The following is a 26,495-nucleotide window of genomic DNA, read 5'->3' on the forward strand; positions in this document are numbered from 1 at the left end:
AGGACCTGAGGAGTTGAGATTTCATTTGGTAGGTCAAGAGAGGGATGTGATGGCCGTTTACTTATGAAGATTATCTGGTGTGAGAGCACAGAATAGACCAGGATTCCACAAGCAAGCAAACTTCAGAGGGAAGAGAGGGGCAGGGAGAGCTGTCAGGAAGCGATTGCACTCACCCAAGCATGGAGTAATCAGGACTGGAAATACAGTGTGGCAATGGGGGTTGGAAAGGAAGGAACATGTGTAAGAAACAATTTCAAAGAATGAACGGTATTTGGGAACCAATTTAATGTAGCGGAAGGAGAACAAAGAAGAGACGAGTTAGAGTTGAATCCAATAACATTTAGGGAGAAGAAGATAGTGATGATAATCTAAGAGAGAAGAAAGTTGGAGGATTGATGGAGTGACAAACAATGTCAGATGCTGCAGAGGTTAAAGACTCTGGCTACCGAAGAGAGTCAAGTGATTTGTCAAGACGATCTGGGAGAGTGATGGGGACAGCAATGGAGACTACAGTCAGTCTTCAAGGGATTAAGGAATGAGTTATGGGGAAGAAAGGGGAGAATGAAGGTTACCCCTTTGAGAATGTTTGTGGTAAAAGGAAAAGAAGAGATTGGGATGATTCATGGTTCACAGATTTAAGAAAATATTTTCTCTAGGCAATCCAATTTATTTACAGCAAGAGACAAAGAAACTGGTGGAGAGAGAGAGGCTGGGGAGATGGAGGGTGGCTGATGAGGGGGCAGAAGCCTTCCCTTTTGGAGAGTCTAGATGGAGGGGTGACCCTGGGAAAGGAGGGGAGAAAGTAAAAGCAGAAGCAGAGAGATTCTACAGTCAAGGTGGGTCCCTGTAATGGCTCCTTGACAGGAATATCTTCCCGTCTCTCCTTTCTTCCCCTCCTGTCCCTGCACCTACTGGTCCCCGATGGCTTACTTTCTGGCTCCCTCATACAAAAAAGGACGGGGTTACCTTCTGCATGGACTTACCCAGAAGTTTATAGGGTCTCACGGCAGCCTGAAGCTCCTGTACCTCTGAGCTGAGGACGACTAGGGTCACAAGGAGGAGGAAGCCTCCCAACTTCATGCTGCTGTCGGAGGTCTTTGGTAAAGACGCGGCAGGGCTTGAGAACAGCTGAAATTTATCCTCTTCTGCCCCCTGAGCTGGGATGAAAGGCCAAGGGTGGGGCTAGAGTCTGTGGGAGCCTAAGCCCTGCCCAGAAGCTGACATGTCCGGAGAGCACACACCTTGTATACCTTGGGTTATGCCACATTGTTACCTAAGCAAGTCTCTGAGCCAAGGGAACACCCCTTCCTCTGACTGACAAATATGACTCCTAAACCAGGAAAGCAGTGAGTGACTGAGAAAGAAGGTGAATTGGGACACTTTCATTCACTCATTCCTTTTTCAACACAAGTATCAGATGTCTTTTCTGGGCCAGGCACATGCTGGGCATGAGAAATATGTCCTTACAATGATTGCAGCGTAGGAACTGGGTGCTAGCTGGTGAAGGCACAGCTTGTTCTTTCACTTCACCCCTCCTTGCTCTGGGCCCTGGCACCTCTGGTCTAGAGGGCAGGGAGAGGCAGTAGGACAGCCAGCAAGGGTGCTCTTAGATCACCTGCTGGTGGTAAGGAGGCGACTCTAGTCTCCTTCTGGCTTGGTCTGATTCTTTCTCCTCCTGGGCACCAGGCAGACGTGGTGGCCTTTGCCCATATGATACGTGTAATTGTCTTGGGATGGAGTTCCACCTCTCCTTGTCCCCCTTCATTTCTGAGGCCCCAAGTTCCCGATATACGTGTTAAACTCTACCAGAATGTCTCCCATCATGAAGCACTGGGGTGGGGGTGGGGTGGGACTGCAGTAACCAACCAGCTAGGGAGTGAATTTCATTTCCCCGCTTCTTGTACCCACTCCTACACTAGAGGAGTGATTCTCTGAAACACACGCTCCCCTTGGTTTTCTGAAGGGATAGGCCCTCTTCCCTCCCCAGTAGCAGTGGGGATTGGGGGGGAGGCATGTATGAATTCTGGCCATCAAAACTGTGTCTCATACGATGTCTGTCTTAATGTGAGATGAGGACGACTGGGCTGGTTGGTAATGGCAGGACCAGTTTGTAATCTCTTAATAAGGCCCTGGGGAGATGGTTGATTTCTCTTTACAAAGCGCAGTACTTGACGTTTCGCCAGGGGCCCTGGTTCCTAATTCTGGGGCTACAGGAAGAGAGAGCTGCCCTGTTATGCTCCATTTGTCACAGTTCCTGAAATGCACCAGTTAGAGGTCCTTTGGGCAAACAACTGACCTCACAAATTGCTAATACCCCTAGGTGGGTTAAGGAGTACATTTATGGGTTATTCATTATGCAATTTTGCAAACTACCTTAACTCAATCCTGCCTATCCCAAAGCTGAGATTGGTTGGTGTCTAATTTCTGTAACAGGGTAAGAGCCAGAAAGAAACTTTTAGAGATGCTGAACGCTGACGAGAATATCAATCCATATATAATTCCAAATTTTTTTAAATGCTAAAAAAAGTTTAAACTGCACAAAGCTCAAAGGTATGTTGAAATTAAATTCCTTTTAGATGTCCTCTTTTCTGATTTGATTTTGGGTACTCTGTTTTGCTGGTTCCCTAAGCTGGTTCCCTTAGTTTGTCCTTTTGGTTACTCAAAGCTGAGTGGGGCCTTCAGAGCCTTGTTAATGAGGCCCCCGTCTTCCCTGGATTTACCTTGGTGTGCAGTTATTTGGTGCTGCCAGCTAAATAGACATTTAAGCCTTCTAGTTTTATAAAACCTAAAGAAAATTTTGTCTTGTGACAAAAAAAATCTCAACAAGACCGGTAATCTGAATTGAAGCCCACCCGAGATGTGAGTGAAGGGCATAACAACTCCCAAATGCCATTTAGTGAGCGCTGGCTTTATTCCAGGCTAGGTCCTTTACCGACCTCCTCACATTTAATCCTAACAAGGCTGTGAGGTGGTCTGTTGGTTAGGAGTCTGATTGCTAAAAGAGGGAATTTAGTATGAAAATGCAAGGGTGTCATTTCTGCTTCACTTTCTTTTTTAAAAAAATTATTATTTATTTAAATTAACTAATTAATTTATTTTTGGCTGCGTTGGGTCTTCGTTGCTGCATGCGGGCTTTCTCTAGTTGTGGCGAGCGGGGGCTACTCTTCATTGCGGTGCATGGATTTCTCATTGTGGTGGCTTCTGTTGTTGTGGAGCACGGGCTCTAGGCGCACGGGCTTCAGTAGTTGTGGCTCGCGGGCTCCAGAGCGCAGGCTCAATAGTTGTGGCGCACGGGCTTACTTGTTCGTGGCATGTGGAATCTTCCCGGACCTGGGCTCGAACCTGTGTCCCCTGCATTGGCAGGCGGATTCTTAATCACTGAGCGACCAGGGAAGTCCTCTGCTTCACTTTCACATCTACTTCATCTTTCTTTCTCTGCTGACCGTCTCCCTCTGTTTTTCAAACCATATGGTAGGGGGAATGTTACCTCCCCTGAGCCCTCAAGTTCAAGATGAGTCCAGAAAGTACTAGATTTTCCCAATCCCAAATTTAAAATGCCAGAGGAGAGAATTTTCTTGGCCTGGTTTGAGTCAGATGTCACCCCCGCCCCCCAAACTGACAATACAAACAAAGCTGCTGAGGGCTCTGTGTGTGTGTTTGTGTAAGGGTGTATGTGTGTGTGCGTGTGTGTGTGTTGCGGGGGTATTCAGGGAGCAATTGTAATTAGGAAGACACACAACATCGTTTCCAATACAGACAGGATTATTGCCATTTTACAGATGAGAAAACTAAGTCACAGAGAGATTTAGTAACGTACCCCAAATGACAGTTAAAGGCAGAGCCAAGCTCAAACTCCAAAAGTAGTGCTCTTCTCTAGAACACGTTACTATCAGGTTAGGTCCAAATTCTTAGAAAATAATTTCGATTCTTCTCTGTGGCACAGATGAATGAGCTTTTTTTAAAAACTAAATTTATTTATTTTATTTATTTTTGGCTGCATTAGGTCTTTGTTGCTGTGCTCGGGCTTTCTCTACTTGCGGAGAGCGAGGGCTACTCTTCGCTGCGGTGTGCGGCCTTCTCATTGCGGTGGCTTCTCTTGTTGCAGAGCACGGGCTCTAGGCACGCAGGCTTCAGTAGTTGTGGCATGCGGGCTCAGTAGTTGTGGCACGCAGGCTCAGTAGTTGTGGCACGTGGGCTCAGTAGTTGTGGCTCACAGTCTCTAGAGCGCAGGCTCAGTAGTTGTGGCACACGGGCTTAGCTGCTCCGCGGCATGTGGGATCTTCCCGGACCAGGGCTCGAACCCGTGTCCCCTGCATTGGCAGGTGCATTCTTAACCACTGCGCCACCAGGGAAGCCCACCTTGCGAGTTCTGAGGGCAGCCCCTGCAGCTCTGTGTTGACAATGGGGAGGAGGACGGACCCCCCCTCTCCGCACACCCCACCTTCGCACGAACATCATGCTGCTGAGCGGAGTTTCCTTTGATGACAATGCAGATGGGCAGAGATGCGCTGTGAGTTATACTCTTCCCCTCTGAGCTCTGCAGCATGTGGAACCTGGATCAAGACACAGGTAATTGCAAACGTAACCCCTGATAGGCAGCTGACCTTTCTGGATGATATAGACCTGAGGTTAGCATTGAGTAATGTTGTACTTTCAAATAAGCTCTCTGAGCCAAAAGAAATAGCTTGTTCCACCTAATATTCAAAACTACTAAAGAATGGAGGCCACTTTGAGTGACAGAGAGAAAGGAGGTAGAAACAAAGGGACCTGGGATTTATTGGGCACTTCTATGTACCAGGTCTTATAAACACACACATATACTAATACACATATATGTATTTTGAATAATATATATATAATTATATTGTATATTGAATAATATATATAATTATATGTATAAATATATACATATAATTATTTATATACACACACACACACACACACATTATCTCCACTCCTTTTAAAGATCAAAAATACTCTCAGGGGTTATCTCTATTTCATACATGGGGAGATAATAACTTCCCCAGGTTCACACAGCTTCTTAATTACCTGTCTTTCTGACTCCAAATCCTAAGTTCTCTCGTCCACCCAACACTGTTTATGCCTTTTCCTTACACATTCCCACTCACTATATTCTAGACCCAAATATTAATACTACAGGGCTCAAGGCTTGATCTAAGAATGGGCACTGGTACCCTCTCGTCTTCTCCCCCCAGCCTCCATGGGACTCTCTAGAATTCCTCACTGGGTCACACTACTTGAACTGCTAACAGGTAGAAATTCCCTTGGGTAAATAAGCCTCCTGCCATGTTCAGATGGAAGGAAAACCCCATATCTGAGTATCATAGCTTTTTCCCTTCCTTCTACCTTGTACAGAATCCTCAGGCCTCCTTTTCTTACAGGTTCTCAGAAATGTGGATCCAGCTTTTTGTATAAGTTTTCAATTTCCCTTTTGTAAAACTGTTTGGAAGAACATTTATTTTACAAGGATGGCTCGATTTGACCATTAGGATAGACCTACTCAACCCATGAGCGTCAGACTTACTGGGTAAATGACTTTACCAAACTCATTTCTTCTTCCTAAGAACACAGTAGATTACAGCTCCCAGCTTTCCTTGCAGTTGGCCACGGCCATGTGACTGAATTCCAGGCAATGTGAGCAGAAGTGATGTGCCCCACTTCTGGGTCAAAGCCCTTAACTCCCCTCCCCACCCCAAACCCATGCCATCCATCCTCTTCTTCCTATTGTTAGCCCGAAGCACTTAGGCAAGTGATCCTGGAAGCCAAATGTTGAGGTTGATGAAACCACAATATGGAAGGAGCCTGCTTACCAAATTACCACTTGGAGGAAATCTGCCTGCTGTTCAAGAATACCCATTTTGGATTTCATACCAGGGAGGAATAAACCATAACTGAGTTAAGCCAGTAATATTTTGAGATTTATTTGTTGCGGCAGCTAATTTATACAATGTGAACTCTAATTAGTCACATCACTCTCTCTCTCTTTTTTTTTTTTTTTTTTTTGTATTTTGGCCACATGGCATGTGGGATGGTTCCCTGACCAGGGATCAAACCTGGGCCTCTGCAGTGAAAGCACCAACTCCTAACCACTAGGCCACCAAGGAACTTCCCTAGTCACAAAACTCTTGACAAATCCATTTAATCTCCTGCCCCTAACCAGCCCCCGCACCTCCCCCCAACCATCCGACACACACACACACACACACACACACACACACTCCACTGCTAAAGAGAAGGGCTATTTTTGGGGGGAAATTCCAATTTCTTAAAGTCACTATTATTTTTCCTGAATAATGGTGATAGTGCGGCCGTTATGGAATACTACATTCTTATTGCATTTAAGAAGTGCCAGCCTATGCTATAATTCAGATGTGATTTCATTCCTTCCTTATAGGCTGTGAGGCTCAAGGACTTTGGGGTGACCCTATTGTGCATTTTATTGGCATAGGAGAGGGAATATTTGTGAGCCCTGGGATTTCAGCATGATATTGAGAAAGTGAAGTTCAGTGAAGAGGAGAAAAAGGGTAATGTAGACAAACATTTTGGAGTTGGACCAGCTGGAAATAAGTACAGGTTTTTGGGCCACCAGTGACTTTCCATTGCACAGATCCAAATGTACCGGCCAGAAAGCACTGCTTCCCCAGGCATATCATGTAGACTTTAGACTCCAGGGACATTGCAATCCACGGTCAGGTGAGATGGTGCTATTCTCACAACCCAACCTTAGAGGTTCCCTCTTCATCTCTCAAAATTTCAGGAGGATCCAGCACTCATAGCCTCTCTTTTAGGGACTAATTAGCTTGGCACAGAGACTGTGTAATTGATCCAGGTCTTTCAAGTGCTTGGTCGCCCAAATGTTAACACAGATCCTGTAACAAGTCACTAACCAAGTGTTAGGAAACCCTGCAGTGTCAGTTCCTAAGACCCCAGCACTATGAGTGCTTCCCACTGTGGGTGGGTGGTGAGTACAACAGCTTTCAAAGTGGTTGGTTGGAATTAAATTTGCAGATAAATATGCATTCTGCATTTTTATTTTTGGAGGTAGTATAGTATAAGAAACAGAGAGAGTTTTGGAGCCACTAAAATCTGGATTTAAATGCAGGTTCTACTACATCCTGGCCATATGACCTTGACAATTAATCTCTCTATGTTTCTTCATCAAGAGTTAGAGGCTCAGCATATTCAACTCATAGGACTGTTGTAAGGATAAGGAAATAATGTAGGGGAAATATCTAAAACTGAAAAATATATCAAATAAAATATTTTCCTTCTCCTTTAAATGTTTCCTTACTCTCGGTTGGGTTTTAAACTCCTAAAAGTAAGAGGTTATTCTTTACAACCTCTATGGAGCATTTGGTACCAAGAAAAGAACCACGATCTAGTTGTCACTCCTTTGGGCATCTTCCTCCAGACTGGGGACCCAATAGGGCTCTCTGCTTCTTTACTAAGTCCTGAGATGACTCATTTTGGGGGCATGCTAGCTCTCCATTCCTTGTGCCCTGCTCAGAGGGTCCCAGTAGTAGGTGATGTTCAGACTACGTGAGGGGCATTATCCAAGTTTCAGTGTGTGTGGTAGACCACAGGAAGCTTGGTTGGAGTCCTGGAGTGAGGTGAGATGGGGGTTGGAGCTAATCACAGGGAAGAGGGAAACGTGCCCTTTGAGGAGAGAATAGGGGATGGAAACAGTGATGAGGACGTAGAGAAGCAAATATAGACAATGATATCTGGAGTTTCAGCTGTGGAGTGGATGGTAGCTGGATTGAAATATGGAGTCAAGGCATAGGTGTGTGACAAGGGGAGGATCCAGTAGTAAGGGAGACATCTACGGTACTGGAGATAATAATTGGAGGAGTCTTTCATTAGAAAAGAAGAATGTTAGTGGAGGGGTTGGACTTAAATAGGAGTAGGGAGCATTTTTTTTTCCATTATTACTGGGGATAAAGCAGAGTAAATGGATACACATATATGGGGGCAGAAGAGGAGGACATTTTTGCAAACTTGCAGTTCTTTTCCTAATGAAGGATAGATGAGATAGACGGTGAGACCTGAATGGTGGAAGTTGGAGTGAGAGGTAGATGAGATGGGGAGTTGAAGAAAGATAAGTGGAAATCTTGGTTGTTGGGAGAGTGAATTTTCTGGGGGAAGTGTGGTTAGATTTCCAGGCAGTGTTGAGTGCCTGGGCTGGTCCCAGGGAAAAGGATGAGGAAGAAACAGAGGACATGAATGGTGATGGATGATGAAAAAGAGAGAGGGTCCATAGATTGGGGTTAAATACTTGTTGGAGGTAGAGGTACTAATGTAAGTGAACTAGAAATCTTACATAGAAATAATGACTCAGGTTTGATAATGCTACAGAGATCATTTTATTAACAAGAAAGATAATTTTGAAAGCAGTCACCTCATGATTCCTCAAACAATTGCCAGAATTCAGCACTTAAACCAAGTTATTTTAGATCCACATCCTGTGATCCTGGGGTCAGTAAGAAAGCACAGCTCTTAGAATAAAGATGACGTTTGGGAACAGTTACTGAAGGAGGCCAAGGTTCAATTATCATCCGAAAAGATGATGAGCATTTCAAAGAAAGGAGCGTTTGGTACCCAGAAAAGAACCACGATCTAGTTGTCACTCCTTTGGGCATCTTCCTCCAGACTGGAGACCCAATAGGGATCCTAAAATACAAAGGTAATTATGTCACTTTCCAGAAATTCCTGCTCTTTCCTACCAACCAGCTTTCTCCACAAGTCACCCAGACTTCAGTGAGCAGAGGGGCAGCTGGGGTCCCTTCTGGGCTGGCAAAGGCCAGCAGGAACTCATCCTCCCCGTAAGCAGCTCTCTGTCTTATACTCACGGCTCGAACAGGGGTGCAAACGTGTCCACAACCATTGCTGCAGCATTTTTGTCCCAGGGGACATAATTCATCCCCTTTGCACATTTCAACACAAGTTCTAAACGGTATTTTTGTCAGCAGTGGACAAGTTCCAGGTCTCTGTTCATCTGAAAAACAAAACAGTCTTGCCAGAACCCAGGCTGGCTCTGTAGAAGGGAGTGGGACCCAGTGCTGAGAGAGAGCAAGCTGAAGTGTCTCACTCCCTGATGGACCTTTAGCCTCTTCCCTTCTTGATGCCCCCAATCTTTCCCCCTTCTAAACCTTAGAGGCACACAGTACTGTTTTGTGTATGGGAAAACACACTGATGACCAGCAGCTGCAGCATCTTGGGAGAAGAGGAGAGAGCCTTGCCTTTAACCCCCTTCTTTTTGTTCCAGCTGAAACTAGATAATTAAATCCCAGATCACAAACAGAGCCAACTTCTCACCAATTCTATGCGCCTTCAGGTGCCAATGAACACTGAGTCCCACAGTGTGAAAATCAGACTGGGTACTAATACCACCACCAGCCTTACTTCTAGTATAGGGCTCTGATGACTGCATTTGGAAAGAAATATTAGATAAAAGACAAAAGACCAGGTTTCAAGTCTTTTGTTTTTGTTTTTTTTTAAAGGGAGTTCCCTGCTGGTCCAGTGGTTAGGACTTGGCGCTTTCACTGCTGTGACCCGGGTTCCATCCCTGGTCAGGGAACTAAGATCCCCAATCCAGTATCTAGTGCTACTCAAAATGGGTCCCCTGACCCAGCAGGATAAGCATCCCCTGGGAGCTTGTTAGAAATTCAGATTCTTGGGCCCCAGCCCAGACCTATTGAAACAGAAACTCTAGGGCTGGGGCACAGCAATCTGGATTTAACAAGCCTTCCCCCCGGTCATTAATTTAAAAAAAAAATTATTTATTATTTATTTATTTTTGGCTACATTGGGTCTTAGTTGCGGCACACGGGATCGTTCATTGCGGTGCGTGGGCTTCTCTCTAGCTGTGGTGTGCAGGCTTAGTAGTTGTGGCAGGCAGGCTTAGTTGCCCCGTGACATGTGGGATCTTAGTTCTCTGACCAGGGATCGAACCGGTGTCCCCTGCATTGCAAGATGGATTCTCAACCACTGGACCACCAAGGAAGTACCCCTCACAAGGTCATTCTTATGTGTGTTGATATGGGAGAACCCCTGCTGCATATAACCCCCCAAAACAGTCTACCCTATTGAGTTAGGGTAGACTAACTAACATGGAAAATGCAGGCTGGCTATCACTCTTGTGAATCAAGTGAAATGGTGGTTGACAATTGTCTATTCCATGTTGGGCAGAGATCTCCTTCATCTGTGGGATTTCCTTACATACTCCTCCGTCCCCACCCCCCACCCCAAAACATCTAAGTGTGGTCCTTGATTCTGAGACAATGTAGAGATGTGTTAGCAAGCTGTTCCTTGGATGATACACCCAGTCTTAACTCTACAGCCTCCCTAGTTCCCAGACGACTTTGGTTTTTGTTTGTTTGTTTATTTGTTTTTTGGCTGTGCCACGCAGCAAGTGGGATCTTAGTTCTCCAACCAGGGATCGAACCCAGGCCCCCTGCATTGGAAGCTGGCAGTCTTAACCACTGGACCGCCAGGGAAGTCCCTCCCAGGCCACTTTGATGCACCCACCAAACTTACAGCAGCAAAGATCAATCCTAGGCTTTCAGTCAAGAAAGTAAGGGAGTTGAAGGTTCTGTGGGGAAAGAGTACCAGCCAGCCATGGCTGGCAAGAATCTGCCTGGGCAGGCGTACATACTGGTGGACTGAATGAATGAACCTGTGTGTTTCACACTGGTGTGGATGTGTGTTTGGGTGTGAGATATCAGCTAACGTGTTCATAACCGTGTTCTTTCCAGCCCTTGTTGAAGAATAATTTGGTACCTTAATGTTATTTCATTTTTGTTTTAAGAGTATTTCCAGCTTTTTCAAGTTTACAAATACTTCTAAAGCAAGATATTATTAATCTGTCTTCATGGTCTTCTAGACTTGGGAGAATTCTATTCTTTTCTAATTCTCCCAGAGGTTAGTAGTGGCCCCAGTATAGCCGCCTCCTCTCTCTCTGTGCAGCTGGCCTGAGAGCCATTATCCTGGCAGGGCTAAGCATTCAGTTAGTCAAGGACATGGACGGCTGGGCTTGCAGCGCTTACCTAGGTTTCTGAAGGGTAGACAGATATGGCCACATCCAGTGTTGACACACCAACTCCCTAGAGGGCAGTCCCAGAATCCTTGGCATTCCTCCACACAGATACCTACTTGTAGAAAAAATTCAGCCGAAAACTGTTAAGCCTGACAGGATAACAGGGGAGGGCTGTGAGAAGGTTTGTTTGTTTAAACTTTTATCCAATTCAAAAAACATAGACAAGCTATCTACCTATTTTGCACTATCATAAAAGTAGTACGTTTTTATTTTTAAAACAAAAAATACTCAACTATATTAAGTAAAAAGGAAGTTTGTCTTTCCCTCAACCCAACCAGTCCATTTCCCAGGAGATATCTACTATTTCCTGTAGCTCCTTCTGGAATCTTCTCTTTGCTTTTACAAATATAAGTACAAACACATCAATAACACACATATATACATTCACAATGTGAGTAGATGTTCGTCTGTTAAATTACAAATACGTGGAGTGAGGCTGTAGCTTTTTGGGTGTTGAAAGGTGTCTTCATGAGGCAATATAGCACTCTATATCAAAAGCTTTCAAATGTAATTTGGCCATTCTACTTTTAGGAATTTATCCTAAGAAATATGATTTAGCTCAAGGACATTTATCTTGTCCTTGTTATTAAAAAGTAACTCAAAATGATAGATTATCTAATTCTATAATAGTAGAAGAAGGCATGGAAAGAAGGCATATCCACATACTGGAAAACAATGAAGCTTTTTAAAATGTGTGATAGAATTGTGTTTATTGATTAGGGATGGGCTACAACACCATATTTGTAAAAATCATATATCCTGGATTTTTGTTTGTTTGTTTATATCTCTGTTACTATGAGATCTTTAAGGACAAAGACATCTCCTTAACTATCTCCCAGCACTCAGCACAGTTCCAGACATGCAATAACCACAAAATAAACATTTATTCCTTGTTAAATCTGAAAAAATGTATCTGTGTGTGTATGAAACATGGAAGCTTTTATCTTAAAGGTTAACGTGGTTATCTGGGTAATGGGATCGTGGATAATTTATCTTTTTAATTAGTAGTATTTCTGAGGTTTTTTTATAATGAACATTATTAGTTGTATAACAAAATAAAAGAAGTTTCTGTGCTCAAAAAGTCAGGACACACAGGTCTGTGATATGCTTTTCCCTCTGGAAGGACAAGCCTGAAAGCAGAGACCCTGGAAATTAACCATCTACGGAAGGGAAGTCTGGGCAGAGCTAAGCACACAGTCTCTCTGTTGTGCGGGGTTTGGGGACCTGGGCAGGGCTGTGTGCTTTTATCTTTGTCCTGGACTGAAGAGCAGACTCGATTACATCCCTTCTTGATACATTGTTCTCCAGCCCCACAGTCCGAGTTTCCTTGGCAGTGATCCACACAGGTTCCTAACATCAGAAAAGGCTCAGTGAGTTGGTGGAAATGTAAATTGGTACAGCTGCTGTGGAGAACATTGTGGAGGTTCCTCAAAAAACTAAAAATAGAGCTACCATATGATCCTGCAATCCCACTCCTGGGCATATATCGGGAGAAAAACATGGTCCAAAATGATACATGTTCCCCAATGTTCACTGCAGCACTGTTTATAATAGCCAAGACATGGAAGCAACCTAAACGTCCATCAACAGAAGAATGGATAAAGAAGATGTGGCACATATATACAATGGAATATTACTCAGCCATTAAAATGAGCAAAAGCCACCTTGTGTCACTGAAGCTGTGAAACCGAGTGACGTGAAGAAACCATTAAAGTCACCAGATCCAGGATGAGGTCCCTCTGTCATCCTGACCACAGCAGAAGCACAGCCTGGTCCTTTCCTTGGCAGTGAAGCTGAGGGTGTGCTTGCAAGGTGCTCATCGTAACCAGTGGCCTTTTGGTTCAAAGGAATGTCTTCTCTTTAAGTGACTTGACTGATTTTGCTACTTGTGCTTTTAGAGTCACATATCAGTATCAAGACCTTAATTATCACCAACTTACATATAAAGAAACCATATTGGGCAGGAAAAAATTCAGCCTGAGGGAGCAAAGGTTTGGTCTGGGGCACTGCTTGAGGGCAAATTTGGGGAACAGTTGGGGGTGTAACTTGTTAAGGGACCTCTCAAATTTTCTTCTTATCCAGCTGTGCAGAGAATTGAGCAGAAACGTTGCTAGGAAGATTGGGGGGTGGGGGTGGGTGGGTGGTAGGGTGCCCTGAAAGAGTGAGCCAAATTAAAGAGAATGTGCAACCAAAGCCTTTTTAGGGGACGGGGAGTGGGGCCACCCTGCTGTGTGCCCCTGAAGCAGAGAGCAAGAGAAGGAAGTGTCAAATCCCAGCAGCCTGCAGGGAAACTGACACCATTGATCAACAGTGAGACTGACATCCCTGTGGCTTTGGGAAACCAAGCTAATGTGGGCACCAGCTCGCCCCCAGTGAGTCTGGCTGGGAGACCTTGGGTTGGGGCTCTGGTCAGAGGTCCCCAGACCTGATGGGAGGAGAGTTCAGGTCCCAGGTTTCCAGCTCCTGGTTCCTGTCTTGAGGATGGTATAACCCCTGCATGCACTTATTCTCTGGTCTAGTGGGACTGTTCCGTGAATGAGTTCATCTCCCGTAAGATTTCCAGAGCTTTGACGTTAAAGGAAGAAAAGAACAAATAATCTCTGCAACAACTCTGCCAGCTGAGCCAGTGCACAAACACCAGCTTCCTGTAGCATCTATTTCTTCTCCAGGATAGATTCCTCATTTGAAATGTGGAGTTTCTTACACAAATAATTGGAGAATAGAGGCTGATCATATCCAACAAACTATGTGCCCAAGCTAAAAGTCTCATCTGTTCTTTTCCGATTTTTATTTCATTTTTTTCTTCTGGGTGACCTGAATTAAATTAGCCAGGTTTAGGAGGAAATGAGGGCAGAGGAGGAGTGGATGCTAAGATTCTTTTTGCTTGTCCCAGCTCCCATGAGTCTGCCACAGGGCGGCCCCATGCAGTGAGTCACTGGTTTTCTGAGCACATCTGCTTCTCCAGATGTTTATACTGTGGAAAACGTGTTAAGGAAACCTAACTCAAAATCGGAGCGAGGAAACCACGAAGGAAGGGCTCTCACGCAGGTACCACTCATGGCAGCTTGCGCCCTCCAGCAGGAGAGAGGAAGATCTCTTGTTGCCGGCCGACCGGGAGCCGCCCTCGCCTACAGCCAATGAGAAGCTACCACCACTTCAGACTCTCACTTTCCTCCAATGAACTTCTGTACGAAACAACCCCTCCCAACTTCCTCCTGTCCTTTGTAAAAGCACGCTCTCCTTTGTTCTCCAGACTTGCCCGTGGTTTGCCACATTTTGCTCGTCTCCAATTGCAACTCCTCTGCTATTCTCGAATAAACTCAATTTTGCTGGCTGAATTGCTTACCTTTTTCTTTTAAAAGGCTGACAGTACTATATACATTCATATATTTCATTTAATCCTCACACAATGTAGTAATGGAGATACCATTTTCTGGGTTTCCTTGATGAGGAAACTGGGGGTTAAAAATATTACATACATTTCCCCAGTGTCCCCAGAGCAACGTTTTGAAATAAAGTCCTAATCCCATGCGGTGTTGCCTCCTACTTAACAGTATTTCCTGTTACTCCGTTCTTTTCCCTACCATTAATTTTTTTTTTAATTATGTGCTAGGGTCAGGGCCAAATACATGATCTACATTAGCGCATTCAGTCCTCACCATACCCTCTGCGATAGGTGTTGACCCATGTTGCAGCAGAGGAACTCGAGGTAAAGTAACTTGCCCTAAACCCCACTTTGGTGAGCTGCAGAGGTGGGATTTGAAGGCTCCGGAGCCCTGCCCTGCACCTCCCACTCTGCCAAGCACTGAGCCGGCATCAATCCTGACTTAGCCACTCACTGGTTTTATAACCACAAGCAATTCAAAGTCACTTAAACCCAAGAAACCTCAGTTTCTTCATCCAGGCATAATAAGGAGGTATATAAAATCTAGTGAGAAGAACCAGCATTGAGGTATTGCTTAGAATAGCAACAATAAACAAAATAACAAAACAAAATCCCACCTGAAATGTCCACTAGAAGGTGATTTACTGAGGTGATGTAGTATATTCTATATGGTGGGATACAGTAAATTAAATTAATTAATTAATTAAATTTATTAAATGTAATAATTAAATATGTGAAATAAAGTAAAATGAAATGTATTGTGTTGACAGTGAAAGATGCTCCCAACAAAACTTAAGTGACAAAACAGTATTTATGGGGAGAGGATTAACCAAGATGGCGGAGTAGAAGGACGTGCTCTCACTCCCTCTTGTGAAAGCACCAGAATCACAACTGGTTGCTGGACAATCATTGACAGGAAGAAACTGGACTTCACCAAGGAGGATACCCCACGTCCAAGGACAGAGGAGAAGCCACAGTGAGACGGTAGGAGGGGCGCAATCAGAGTAAAATCAAATCCCATAACTGCTGGGTGGGTGACTCACAGACTGGCGAACACTTATACCACAGAAGTCCACCCACTGGAGTGAAGGTTCTGAGCCCCATGTCAGGCTTCCCAACCTGGGGGTCCGGCAACAGGAGGAGGAATTCCTAGAGAATCAGACTTTGAAGCCTAGTGGGAATTGATTGCAGGACTTCGACAGGACTGGGGGAAACAGAGACCCCACTCTTGGAGGGCACACACAAAGTAGTGTGCGCATCGGGACCCAGGGGAAGGAGCAGTGACCCGGGGGGAGACTGAACCAGACCTACCTGCTGGTGTTGGGGGGTCTCCTGCAGAGGCAGGGGGTGGCTCTGTTTCACCGTGGGGACAAGGACACTGGCAGCAGAGGTTCTGGGAAGTTCTCCTTGGCGTGAGCCCTCCCAGAGTCTGCCATTAACCCCACCAAAGAGCCCAGGTAGGCTCCAGTGTTGGGTTGCCTCAGGCAAAACAATCAACAGGGAGGGAAACCAGCCCCACCCATCAACAGTCAAGTGGATTAAAGTTTTACTGAGCTCTGACCGCCACAGCAACAGTCAGCTCTACCCACCATCAGAGCCTCCCATCAAGCCTCTTAGATAGCCTCAACCACCAGAGGGCAGACAGCAGAAGCAAGAAAAACTACAATCCTGCAGCCTGTGGACCAAAAACCACAGTTACAGAAAGACAGACAAGATGAAAAGGCAGAGGGCTATATACCAGACGAAGGAACAAGAAAAAACCCCAGAAAAACAAGTAAATGAAGTGGAGATAGGCAACCTTCCAGAAAAAGAATTCAGAATAATGATAGTGAAGATGATCCAGGACCTCGGAATAAGAATGGAGGCAAAGACTGAGAAGATGCAAGAAATGATTAACAAAGACCTAGAAGAATTAAAGAACAAACAAACAGAGATGACCAATACAATAACTGAAATGAAAACTACACTAGAAGGAATCAATAGCAGAATAACCGAGGCGGAAGAACGGATAAGTGACCTGGAAGACAGAATGGTGGAATTCACTGCTGCGGAACAGACTAAAGAAAAAAGAATGAAAAGAAATGAAGACAGCCTAAGAGACCTCTGGGACAACATTAAACGCAACAACATTCACATTATAGGGGTCCCAGAAGGAGAAGAGAGAGAGAAAGGACCAGAGAAAATATTTGAAGAGATTATAGTTGAAAACTTCCCTAACATGGGAAGGAAATAGCCACCCAAGTCCAAGAAGCGCAGAGAGTCCCATACAGGATAAACCCAAGGAGAAACACGCCAAGACACATAGTAATCAAAGTGGCAAAAATTAAAGACAAAGAAAAATTATTGAAAGCAGCAAGGGAAAAACGACAAATAACATACAAGGGAACTCCCATAAGGTTAACAGCTGATTTCTCAGCAGAAACTCTACAAGCCAGAAGGGAGTGGCATGATATACTTAAAGTGATGAAAGGGAAGAACCTACAACCAAGATTACTCTACCCGGCAAGGATCTCATTCAGATTCGATGGAGAAATCAAAAGCTTTACAGACAAGCAAAAGCTAAGAGAATTCAGCACCACCAAACCAGCTCTACAACAAATGCTAAAGGAACTTCTCCAAGTGGGAAACACAAGAGAAGAAAAGGACCTACAAAAACACACCCAAAACAATTGAGAAAATGGTCATAGGAACATACATATCGATAATTACCTTAAACGTGAATGGATTATATGCTGCAACCAAAAGACACAGGCTTGCTGAATGGATACAAAAACAAGACCCATATATATGCTGTCTACAAGACACCCACTTTAGACCTAGGGACACATACAGAGTGAAAGTGAGGGGATGGGAAAAGATATTCCATGCAAATGGAAATCAAAAGAAAGCTGGAGTAGCTATACTCATATCAGATAAAATAGACTTTAAAATAAAGAATGTTACAAGAGACAAGGAAGGACACTACATAATGATCAAGGGATCAATCCAAGAAGAAGATATAACAATTATAAATATATATGCACCCAACATAGGAGCACCTCAATACATAAGGCAACTGCTAACAGCTATAAAAGAGGAAATAGACAGGAACACAATAATAGTGGGGGACTTTAACACCTCACTTACACCAATGGACAGATCATCCAAAATGAAAATAAATAAGGAAACAGAAGCTTTAAATGACACAATAGACCAGATAGATTTAATTGATATTTATAGGACATTCCATCCAAAAACAGCAGATTACACGTTCTTCTCAAGTGCGCACAGAACATTCTCCAGGATAGAGCATATCTTGGGTCACAAATCAAGCCTCAGTAAATTTAAGAAAATTGAAATCATATCAAGCATCTTTTCTGACCACAACGCTATGAGATTAGAAATGAATTACAGGGGAAAAAATGTAAAAAAGACAAACACATGGAGGCTAAACAATACGTTATTAAATAACCAAGAGATCACTGAAGAAATCAAAGAGGAAATCAAAAAATACCCAGAGACAAATGACAATGAAAACACGATGACCCAAAACCTACGGGATGCAGCAAAAGCAGTTCTAAGAGAGAAGTTTATAGCTATACAAGCCTACCTAAAGAAACAAGAAAAATCTCAACTAAACAATCTAACCTTACACCTAAAGAAGCTAGAGAAAGAAGAACAAACAAAACCTAAAGTTAGCAGAAGGAAAGAAATCATAAAGATCAGAGCAGAAATAAATGAAATAGAAACAAAGAAAACAATAGCAAAGATCAACAAAACTAAAAGCTGGTTCTTTGAGAAGATAAACAAAATTGATAAGCCATTAGCCAGACTCATCAAGAAAAAGAGGGAGAGGACTCAAATCAATAAAATCAGAAATGAAAAAGGAGAAGTTACAACAGACACCGCAGAAATACAAAGCATCCTAAGAGACTACTACAAGCAACACTATGCCAATAAAATGGACAACCTGGAAGAAATGGACAAATTCTTAGAAAGGTATAACCTTCCAAGACTGAACCAGGAAGAAACAGAAAATATGAACAGACCAATCACAAGTAATGAAATTGAAACTGTGATTAAAAATCTTCCAACAAACAAAAGTCCAGGACCAGATGGCTTCACAGGTGAATTCTATCCAACATTTAGAGAAGAGCTAACACCTATCCTTCTCAAACTCTTCCAAAAAATTGCAGCGGAAGGAACACTCCCAAACTCATTCTATGAGGCCACCATCACCCTGATACCAAAACCAGACAAAGACACTACAAAAAAAGAAAATTACAGACCAATATCACTGATGAATATAGATGCAAAAATCCTCAACAAAATACTAGCAAACAGAATCCAACAACACATTAAAAGGATCATACACCACGATCAGGTGGGATTTATCCCAGGGATGCAAGGATTCTTCAATATATGCAAATCAATCAATGTGATACACCATATTAACAAATTGAAGAATAAAAACCATATGATCATCTCAATAGATGCAGAAAAAGCTTTTGACAAAATTCAACACCCATTTATGATAAAAACTCTCCAGAAAGTGGGCATAGAGGGAACCTACCTCAACATAATAAAGGCCATATATGACAAACCTACAGCAAACATCATTCTTAATGGTGAAAAACTGAAAGCATTTCCTCTAAGATCAGGAACGAGACAAGGATGTCTACTCTCACCACTATTATTCAACATAGTTCTGGAAGTCCTAGCCACGGCAATCAGAGAAGAAAAAGAAATAAAAGGAATACAAATTGGAAAAGAAGAAGTAAAATTGTCACTGTTTGCAGATGACATGATACTATACATAGAGAATACTAAAACTGCCACCAGAAAACTGCTAGAGCTAATTAATGAATATGGTAAAGTTGCAGGATACAAAATTAATGCACAGAAATCTCTTGCATTCCTATACACTAATGATGAAAACTCTGAAAGAGAAATTATGGAAACACTCCCATTTACCATTGCAACAAAAAGAATAAAATACCTAGGAATAAACCTACCTAGGGAGACAAAAGACCTGTATGCAGAAAACTATAAGACACTGATGAAAGAAATTAAAGATGATACCAACAGATGGAGAGATATACTATGTTCTTGGATTGGAAGAATCAACATTGTGAAAATGACTATACTACCCAAAGCAATCTACAGATTCAATGCAATCCCTATCAAATTACCAATGGCATTTTTTACAGAGCTAGAAAAATCATCTTAAAATTTGTATGGAGACACAAAAGACCCCGAATAGCCAAAGCAGTCTTGAGGGAAAAAAACGGAGCTGGAGGAATCAGACTCCCTGACTTCAGACTATACTACAAAGCTACAGTAATCAAGACAGTATGGTACTGGCACAAAAACAGAAATATAGATCAATGGAACAGGATAGAAAGCCCAGAGATAAACCCAAGCACATATGGTCACCTTATCTTTGATAAAGGAGGCAAGAATATACAGTGAAGAAAAGACAGCCTCTTCAATAAGTGGTGCTGGGAAAACTGGACAGGTACATGTAAAAGTATGAAATTAGAACACTCCCTAACACCATACACAAAAATAAACTCAAGATGGATTAAAGACCTAAATGTAAGGCCAGACACTATCAAACTCTTAGAGGAATACATAGGCAGAACCCTCTATGACATAAATCACAGCAAGATCCTTTTTGACCCACCTCCTAGAGAAATGGAAATAAAAACAAACATAAACAAATGGGACCTAATGAAACTTAAAAGCTTTTGCACAGCAAAGGAAACCATAAACAAGACAAAAAGACAACCCTTAGAATGGGAGAAAATATTTGCAAATGAAGCAACTGACAAAGGATTAATCTCCAAAATTTACAAGCAGCTCATGCAGCTCAATATCAAAAAAACAAACAACCCAATCCAAAAATGGGCAGAAGACCTAAATAGACCTTTCTCCAAAGAAGACATACAGATTGCCAACAAACACATGAAAGAATGCTCAACATCATTAATCATTAGAGAAATGCAAATCAAAACTACAATGAGATATCATCTCACACCGGTCAGAATGGACATCATCAAAAAATCTACAAACAATAAATGCTGGAGAGGGTGTGGAGAAAAGGGAACCCTCTTGCACTGTTGGTGGGAATGTAAATTGATAGAGTCACTATGGAGAACAGTATGGAGGTTCCTTAAAAAGCTAAAAATAGAACTACCATATGACCCAGCAATCCCACTACTGGGCACATACCCTGAGAAAACCATAATTCAGAAAGAATCATGTACCACAATGTTCATTGCAGCACTATTTACAATAGCCAGGACATGGAAGCAACCTAAGTGCCCATCGACAGACGAATGGATAAAGAAGATGTGGCACATATATACAATGGAATATTACTCAGCCATAAAAAGAAATGAAATGGAGGTATTTGTAGTGAGCTGTATGGACCTAGAGTCTGTCATACAGAGTGAAGTAAGTCAGAAAGAGAAAAACAAATACCGTATGCTAACACATATATATGGAATCTAAAAAAAAAAAAAAATGTTTCTGAAGAACGTAGGGGCAGGACAGGAATAAAGACGCAGACATAGAGAATGGACTTGAGGACACAGGGAGGGGGAAGGGTAAGCTGGGACAAAGTGAGAGAGTGGCATGGACATATATACACTACCAAATGTAAAATAGATAGCTAGTGGGAAACAGCCGCATAGCACAGGGAGATCAGCTCCGTGCTTTGTGACCTCCTAGAGGAGTGGGATAGGGAGGGTGGGAGGGAGACACAAGAAGGAGGAGATATAGGGATATATGTATATATATAGCTGATTCACTTTGTTATACAGCAGAAACTAACACACCATTATAAAGCAATCATACTCCAATAAAGATGTTAAAAAAATAAAAATTAAAAATAAAAAAAAATAGAAAAAAAAAAAGGAAGAGGGTGGACAGGAATCACGGTAAGGTGAGAAAAAGAAAAAAGTATATTTGGTTCATTCTTTAGTTTCCTCATCTGTAAAATGGACGTGAGATGAATACCTACATCTTTCATACCTCAAGTTCTCAAGATTAAACAAAATAATGTATTTTGAAAAAGATCTGGCACAGAGAGTTTGCCAAATATGTGTTTTTCACTCTTTTCCCATCATGTGGGATGCCAACGTATGGCAAAGGACCTTTGAAACATTCCCTAAAAACAATATTTCATAAACATCTTTGAAGTTGTTTTTAAATTGCATGTAATTTAGAATTAAAATATATCCAGCATTTTGAAGTTTATGAAACTTTTTGACATAAACAATACATCCTCACAAAAGCAAACTGGCCAAGTATCTTTGGATTTAAAAAAACACGCATGCCCTTTGAGTCAGCAATATCATTTCTAGCAATGTTTCCTAAGGAAATAATCAAGTTATAAACGGAACCATTTAGTTCCAGGGGAACCCTTTGATAGTAAAATATTAGAGAAGTTTGAAAGCCCATTGGTCAAGAAGTAGTAAACAAAATGTGGTACATTCACAGTAAAAATGCTTTGATGTCTTTGAAAAAAATAGAGTTGTAGAAATATGTCCATGCTCGTAGCAAGCTATTCACTACATATTATTGAAAGTAAAAAGAAAAAAGGAAAGTTTAAAAACGTTTGCGGAGGGTGAGGCCATGATTAGTTGGCGCCATACCCCCTGAGTATATTTGTGGAAGGATATGAACATACATGTAACTATGTTTATCTCCTGGGAATAAGATTACAGGCACATCTTGCCATCAATTTGTTCCGTAGTTCCTGACTTTTCTGTAATAAATACGTATTCCTTGTGAAAAATTAAATGAGATTTTTTTTTTATTTTTTAGGATTCACATACTTGAAAATGTTGGGATAAAGGTTCTGAGACCAACCTTTCCCTCAAAGGGCAAGAACAGAGGGACACCTCAGGCATTCGGGTGTGTTTCTCTGGGTGATCACACAATTGTGCAAGTTCAGATAACACCAAGCTCCTAATTCTCCCAGGATAGGCTGGAGTGGAGAAAGTCAGGACTCACCTCTTTGAGCCTGTGGGGAGCAGATGCGCGAACAGCCACGCTCCACGCATTCTCTTCCTCTTCCACAGTCCCTGTCTTCTAAACAGTCATACAGACACATTTCTGGCAAGAGGAAAGACGCAGTTAAAAGCTTTGAAGTCTTACGATTAGAAAATAAATACTCTCAATGCCTTTACAATATCTTTCAAAAACCATCAGTTCCCTAGAAATAAATCTAACCAATTATGTGCAGAAAACTACACTATATTACTAAGAAAAAAATTTAACTGTCTTATAAATGGAGAGAGACGCCATGTTCATGGATGAAAAGATTCAGTGTTATAAAGATCTCAGTTTCCCCCCAAATTGAAATTTCATACAATCCCAGTAGAAATCGTAGAAGGATTTTTCACAAAAATGGATAAGCTGATTCTAAAAGTTTATATGTAAGTTTCCCAAACCAACAATAATCAGGATAAGAATCAAGACAATTTTAAACAAAGTTACAGGACTTCAGGGTGGTTGGATTAACTGGACTGTCCATATGAAAAAAAGGAACTTGCCCCCTACCTCACACCACACTACAAACTCTGTTCCAAATGGGTTATAGACCGAAGTGAAAGGTAAAGCAATAAAGCTTCTAGAAGATACTATAATAGATAGCTTCATGATCTCGGGATAGGCAAATATTTCTTAAATATTACAGAAATATTACTGACCATTAAACTAGATAGGTAGATGGAACCTCATTAAAATTAGGAACTTTTCTTCATTGAATGACACCATTAAGAGAGTGAAAAGAAAAGCTACATTGGGAGAAAATGTTTATAATACATATATACGACAAACAACTTGTATCCAGAATCCCTTACAAATCAATAGTAACAATTGATAACCTAATAGAAAAATGGGCAAAAGGATTGAACAGACATTTCACAAAGGAGAAAGTTAGAAGTTGTTACAAAAAAATAATGTCAGATTTTGGGAAGGCGGTTTTAATTGTGTAGGTTGGCATAATTTTTGAATCTTCTATAATTTCCCCTTAAAAAGACACAGAGCAATCAAAATAGCAAAATTCAAAACACATAGACAACCAAACTGCGGAACAAGGTATCCCCTCAAACTCCAAAATATGAGTGGATGGAAGGAGACATACCACTGTCATCTACCACAGCAGTGAGGTATCTGCATCTGTGCAGAAATCTGCAGGAAGCAATGAGGTGACTGATGGAGAAGACTGGGGACATTGTTCCCATGGGAACTTCCTGAGGAATGTACTAGAGATTGATCATCAGCCAACCAAAGTACTGGAGAGACATCAAAACGGGGACTAGTAAGGCCATTAGATATATACTTACAGTAGAATTAAGCCTTAATAATGGTCTATGGATAAAGTCTATGAAATAGCTATATGTTTTGACAATATACCTATTAAAAATCGGGGAGGGGGAAGGAAAGAACATAGGAAAAGCAGAGTAAGCTTGATAAGTACCTTAATATGATTAAGTGGGAATGAAAGGATATTGCTTAAAATCAGCTGCTGGGGGTAGGGGAGTGGGGAGGAAGGAAAGAAGGAAATTAGCTAATTTCATTATGACTATTACTCATAGTAGGAAACCTATAGATAATAATAAAAAAAGGGGGACCAAGGGTGGTACTCAAAGGTCTTAGTTTAAGGTAACTAATAGAACAAAAACCGAAACCCTTTCTAAATGCAAAACATATAGTAAGAGAGACGGGAAAGGAGAGAGAGATTACACAAATAAAGTAGATTATATAACAAAAGACTATGTATCTAACAAAGATATCTACAACAGTAAATAAAATAACAACCAAAATGGTAAGATAAACTGCAGGTATCTCTTTTAGAGATACATATCAGATCCAACCCAATCTGATAAGGGGAATGAGAAATGCAGGGTGATCGCTCATTTAGATCAAAGGAAATGCATCTGATCAATGCCGAATCTCCACTCTGCAGTGGGGACATGGCAGCTTCCGTGCCAAACCATCCCCAGGTCTAACACTGGGCTCTGTACCTTCTCTGCTCTCAGGGAGGATCCCCTCAGCAGCCTCACGGTTGAAAGTAGGTCTCGGAACACAGGCCACCTCCAGCCCCCCGACGATGAAAGCCACCAGAACAAAGATGGTGCCTGTCTTCATGTTGGCCTTTATGTGATGCACAGGCAGAACCCAGCCCCATTTTATACTCTCAGTGCCACCAGAAAGGAGGGTGGGGCAGGAGGCAGAAGAGCTGGAAGAGTATCAAAATATAAGCCCTCAAAGGAGTGCCCTCAGATGTTCTAGTTTCCTTGTTCTATTTTGCAACTGATTTCTCAGATTAGGGAATGGTTTCTTGGAGATGCAAGTACCTAACGGGAGAGCTTGGGAACCATTTTTAGCCCTTCATTCATTGCTTCATCACAGCTTGCCCCTGGTTTCCCTGGTGCCTTTGGGAACTGTGGTCAAAGAAAAGAATTTTCTTTGTGTAAATTAGAATTTCAGAGTGCGAGCTTACATTATGAAGCCGGGTGCTGTTTGTCAGGGCTCATCTGGGGTGTCCTGCAGGACCGGTTACACAAGGATGGTGAATGTATGCTTTGAGTGGTTCCCAGGGCTGAGGGTGGAACCACAATGGTAGTCATGTTTAAAGATCACCAGCTGGGACTTCCCTGGCGGCGCAGTGGTTAAGAATCTGCCGGCCAAGGCAGATTCGAGCCCTGGTCCGGGAAGATCCCACATGCCACAGAGCAACTAAGCCTGTGTGCCACAGAGCAACTAAACCCATGTGCCACAGCTACTAAGCCTGTGCTTTAAAGCCCGTGAGCCACAACTACTGAAGCCCGTGAGCCACAGCTACTGAAGCCCGTGAGCCTACAACACGTGCTCCACAACAAGAGAAGCCACCGCCATGAGAAGCCCACGCACTGCAACAAAGAGTAGCCCCCGCTCGCTGCAACTAGAGAAAGCCCGCGCACAGCAACAAAGACCCAACGCAGCAAAAAATAAATGAATGAATAAATAAATTTTAAAAAATAAATAAATAAAATAAAGATCAGAAGCTGGGCAGGGCCCTTGGGGGTTGAGAGACATGGTCCCTCTTGGTGACTGGTGTTCTCTGAGCCTATTCTGCTCCATACCAAGAGGTTCCTGGACAGAAGGCTGTGTGGGTGAGCTACATGAGCAGAGCTACAGGAGAAGGACAACTAAACTTTCCACAGGGGCCTGTGGAAGGAGCCCGCCCTCTTTCCTATCCAAAGATTCTCAAAATCTTTGAGAAAGGCGTATGCAGGTAAGACCCCAACAACCGTGGGAATGAAGAGAAAGTCTGCGTTGTCCTTCGTGGTCAGAGCCTGGACAAACGCCTTAGGACTCCCTGTGGGGAGGCCTGGACAAGCTACCCTAAGAACAGAGAAAGACTCAGCAAGCCACAAGAGGAGGGCTCAGACTGGCCATCTCAGGCAGTGAGCTCACACCCAGGATCTCAGAATCTCTGCAGATGCAAAGGGTAGTAAGCACCCAAGAATGACTCCTCAGTCTGAAGGAGGGACCAGGGTACCCAGAGAGGGAGCTCAGTCCGGGGTGGAGATCAATGGCTGCAGGCAGCGCAGAGAACAGCAGCGGGCCAGCCTTGATCCAAACCCAAGGTGGCTGGCCGGATCCCAGGCTGCTACGTATCGTGGCCTTGTTCGTGGGGCCGGGGCTGGACAGCCCCAAAGAGCTTGCAGGAGAATCCTTTGGAGCAGCACTATTGGCAAGGAGAGGACTCCTGAATCCCTCTCAAAAAGTGATGAGACGGGAGGATTATCACTTAGTTAGTATAATCTGTCAAAGTTCATTTTCACACAACAAACACATGAATGTGCTAAATAATTCAAACAATACAGATATATCCAGAGTAACCTTGCAGGAGGTAATCAATATTACCAGTTTGCTGCGTATTTTTCTAAACCCTTTTCCTACGCTTTTACCTACACACATATGTGTATATACAAATATATACTTTGTTTGCAG

General features: G+C 42.7%; 1 protein-coding gene across 2 annotated transcripts; it reads right to left on the reverse strand.

Annotated features, from left to right (window-relative positions):
• Window positions 1-8,366: 8,366 nt before the first annotated feature.
• Window positions 8,367-24,644, reverse strand: LOC132355673 (WAP four-disulfide core domain protein 3-like). Of its 2 annotated transcripts, none has more exons than XM_059908158.1 (5): window positions 24,521-24,644; window positions 22,503-22,604; window positions 11,067-11,168; window positions 8,871-9,016; window positions 8,367-8,691 (listed from the first exon to the last, which is right to left on the reverse strand). In XM_059908158.1, exons 1-5 carry the CDS (start codon window positions 24,642-24,644, stop codon window positions 8,638-8,640), a joined length of 528 nt encoding a protein of 175 aa, XP_059764141.1. In that variant the 3' UTR covers window positions 8,367-8,637. The 2 variants fall into 2 exon arrangements, with proteins under 2 accessions (XP_059764141.1, XP_059764140.1); XM_059908157.1 differs by having other exon boundaries at window positions 11,067-11,171.
• Window positions 24,645-26,495: the final 1,851 nt, after the last annotated feature.

The sequence above is a fragment of the Balaenoptera ricei genome, chromosome 20 (assembly GCF_028023285.1).
Source record: "Balaenoptera ricei isolate mBalRic1 chromosome 20, mBalRic1.hap2, whole genome shotgun sequence".
Taxonomy (NCBI): Eukaryota; Metazoa; Chordata; class Mammalia; order Artiodactyla; family Balaenopteridae; genus Balaenoptera; species Balaenoptera ricei.